General features: G+C 40.6%; 1 protein-coding gene across 1 annotated transcript in view; it reads left to right on the top strand.

Annotated features, from left to right (window-relative positions):
• The first annotated feature begins 1359 nt into the window (after positions 1-1359).
• Positions 1360-3625, top strand: part of LOC138864842 (streptococcal hemagglutinin-like) — a 66405-nt gene continuing 64139 nt past the window's right edge. The window contains exons 1-4 of the mRNA XM_070133453.1: positions 1360-1382; positions 1485-1616; positions 1680-2025; positions 2203-2417. Of these exons, the coding sequence (XP_069989554.1) occupies positions 1360-1382; positions 1485-1616; positions 1680-2025; positions 2203-2417 (716 nt within the window). The remainder of the gene's footprint in view (positions 1383-1484; positions 1617-1679; positions 2026-2202; positions 2418-3625) is intronic.

Here is a 3625-nt window from a genome sequence, read left to right as displayed (position 1 = left end):
TCTCTCCTCTGTCCTCTCGATCCTATCCCATCTCTTCTCCGCCTTCTCCCTCCTCCCTCGTCCTTCTCCCCCTCCTGCCCCTCCCCTCTCTCCTCTCTCTCCCCGCTCCCCCCTCTCGTCCCCTCTCCCCTCTCGTCCCCTCGGTGTCGCCAGCGGTCGCATCGTCACAGTTTGATGGTATTACAGCAGCACGACGCAGTTCTTTGTTCATGCTGTTCTGTTCCTGACGCTGCTTTCACTACGGGAGTCTGTGGGACGGGGGGGGGGGGCTCTGTCTCGCGCTGTCTGGCCTCTCTGCCTGTGCTTCTGTGTCTGGAGGATACGTGTTTGTTTTCTGTCTCTGTGTGTCTAGATGGAGTTTCTTTGTTTATCTGTCTGTATGTGTGTTTGTCTGTCTGTCTCTGTCTCTATCTCGGTCTGTCTGTCTGTCTGTCTGTCTGTCTCTCTCTGTCTCTCTCTCTCTCTCTCTCTCTCTCTCTCTCTCTCTCTCTCTGTATACACACACACACACACACACACACACACACACACACACACACACACACACACACACACACACACATATATATATATATATATATATATATATATATATATATATATATATATATGTATGTACATATATACATATATACACATATATAAATATATATATATATATATATATATATATATATATATATATATATATATATATATATATTATATATATACATATAGACAGATAGATAGATAGATAGATTTATTCATATGTATATGTATAATTATCCATCTGCCTATAAATCTATCTTTCTGTTTGTGTGCCTGGCTCTCTCACTATCTATCAATTTAACAATTATGATAACAATAATAATAATCCTAATGATAAAATAATAATGATCATAATGACACTAATAATAACAATAATAATAATAACAATAGCAATAATAAAAATAATAGTAATATCAGTGATAATAATGATGATAATGATAACAATTGTGACAATAGAAATAACAATAAATGCATTCTAAAAAAGGTTATTCGTTTATGCCTGTTCAAAATACAAACATTTCATCTGACAAATTGACAACATGTGTCACTCTATAAACATTAATTACCATAGACTTTTTTGCATGAAAATGTTGTCCGAGATAGCTTTTGGCTGTAGGACCTGTTGGGGGGGGGGGGTGTTGTCAGCGGTCAAGGACTGTGGTCAGCATAAGCGGATGTTGTCAGCTGAAATGGTTCGTTGTCAGTAAGAAGTGTGGACATAAAAGGACGCGTTGTCAGTGTTTTACTGGTCTAGGGTGTTGTCAATAGAGTGTGTATCATAAGTAGAATGTACTGTTGTCAGGAGGCGAGGTCAGCGAGAATGCGATGATGGCTGTGTCAGCAGAAGAGCAGTCAGTAGTGACCAGAAGCGCCCCGGCATTTGTCAGCAAAAATATGGCCATCATTTGCTAGCAGGAATATAATCAGCAAAATATCAGCTGGTGCATTTCCAGCATGAACACTTCAGCAGTCAACAGCAGCAGCATTTTAGCTGTCAGCACCAGGGGTATTTCAGCAGTCAGCAGCAGTCATTTTAGCAGTCAACATTATTTCAGCAGTCAGCAGCAGAAGCATTTCAGCAGTCAGTAGGGTCATTACAGCAGTCAGCAATAGGGTAATTTCAGCAGTGAGCAGCATGGGCATTTTAGCAGTGAACAGCAGAAGCATTTCAGCAGTCAGCAGCAGAAGCATTTCAGCAGTCAGCATTTCAGCAATAGGGTCATTTCAGCAGTGAGCAATAGGGTCATTTCAGCAGTCAGCAGCAGAAGCATTTCAGCAGTGAGCAGCATGGGCATTTCAGCAGTGAACAGCAGAAGCATTTCAGCAGTCAGCAGCAGAAGCATTTCAGCAGTGAGCAATAGGGTCATTTCAGCAGTGAGCAATAGGGTCATTTCAGCAGTCAGCAGCAGAAGCATTTCAGCAGTGAGCAGCATGGGCATTTCAGCAGTGAACAGCAGAAGCATTTCAGCAGTCAGCAGCAGAAGCATTTCAGCAGTCAGCATTTCAGCAATAGGGTCATTTCAGCAGTGAGCAATAGGGTCATTTCAGCAGTCAGCAGCAGAAGCATTTCAGCAGTGAGCAATAGGGTCATTTCAGCAGTGAGCAATAGGGTCATTTCAGCAGTCAGCAGCAGAAGCATTTCAGCAGTGAGCAATAGGGTCATTTCAGCAGTCACCAGCAGAAGCATTTCAGCAGTCAGCAGCAAGGTCATTCCAGCAGTTAGCAGCAGAACATTTTAGCAGCAAGAGTATTCCAGCAGTCAGCAACAGGGTCATTTCAGCAGTAAGCAGCAGAAGCAATTCAGCAATCAGTAGCAGAAGCATTTCAGCAGTTAGCAGCAGGGTCATTTCAGCAGTGAGCATCAGGGTCATCCCAGCAGAAGCGCAGTCAGCAGCGAAGGGAAGCGGCGAGCGGCGCGCAAAAAACATAAATCAGGATCGGCGCTCTAACGACCCCTGCCGGCCAGCGGGACAGCGCGGTGCGGTCGTCTTAACGAAGTCCGTACAAGCCGTTGCATAAACACTGCGGTCGTTCTAAAACAAACACCACAATGAGCGGTCGGGCGGAGGGACAAGAAGGCGCATTAACGAGGTCCCGGCGAAGAGGGGGGTCGTACTAACGAGGTCCTAACGTGAGGTGGGCGTTTCCAGCCGAATGTTATTGTGTGTCACGTGACTGCCTCCTTCATTAGCCGGGGTCGTTGGCGGGGGCGAGGGGGCGGTGGGGGTGGGGTGGGGTGGGGTGGGGGAGGGGGGGTCCTCCCACCTTTCGATCTCTTTTCATTCCTTTTCATTTCACTCTCGGTCTTTTTTTCTGATTATTATTGTTATTATTATCATTATTGTTATCATTATTATTGTTATTATTGTTATCATTATTATTGCTATTATTGTTATTATTATTGTTGTTATTGTTATTGCTATTATTGTTATGATTATTATTATTATTGTTATTATTGTTATCATTATTATTGTTATTATTGTTATCATTATTATTGCTATTATTGTTATTATTGTTATTATTATTATTGTTATTGTTATTGCTATTATTGTTATGACTATTATTATTATTGTTATCATTGTTATTATTATTGTTATTATTATTATTGTTATTATTATTATTGCTATTATTGTTATTATTGTTTTTAATTCTTCACTTTAGTCTCGGACTATTCTATTCCTGGGTGTTTTCATCTTTCGTTCTTTTAATTTCCATCTTCATTTTCTTTCTTTCGGTTTTATTCACCTTTTCGAATAGTTTTTTTTTTTTTTTTTTCCAGTCTTCCTCTATCTCTATTCATCTCTATTTTCTGTTTTTCGTTCCTCTTTTACGCGGCCTTTTTTATTTCTCTCTTCTTCTAATCGTTTTTTTTCATTCTCTGTTATTTTCTTTACATTCTTTTCATCCTTATTAATTCTTCTTATCTCTTTTTTATTGTTGTCTATTTTCCTTCATCCTATTCTTCCGTTTTCTTCTCTTTTGTTTCTGAAACTCCTTCTTCCATCATTTTTTGCCTTTTCCTTCATTCACTCCTTTCGCAATACCTCCCTTTTCCTTCGTTTTCTTCCTTCCCTTCTTTATTCAATATTCCCTC

Source organism: Penaeus vannamei, chromosome 18, assembly GCF_042767895.1.
Source record: "Penaeus vannamei isolate JL-2024 chromosome 18, ASM4276789v1, whole genome shotgun sequence".
In the NCBI taxonomy this organism is placed as follows: Eukaryota; Metazoa; Arthropoda; class Malacostraca; order Decapoda; family Penaeidae; genus Penaeus; species Penaeus vannamei.
This window is presented reverse-complemented; position numbering and strand designations above follow the sequence as displayed.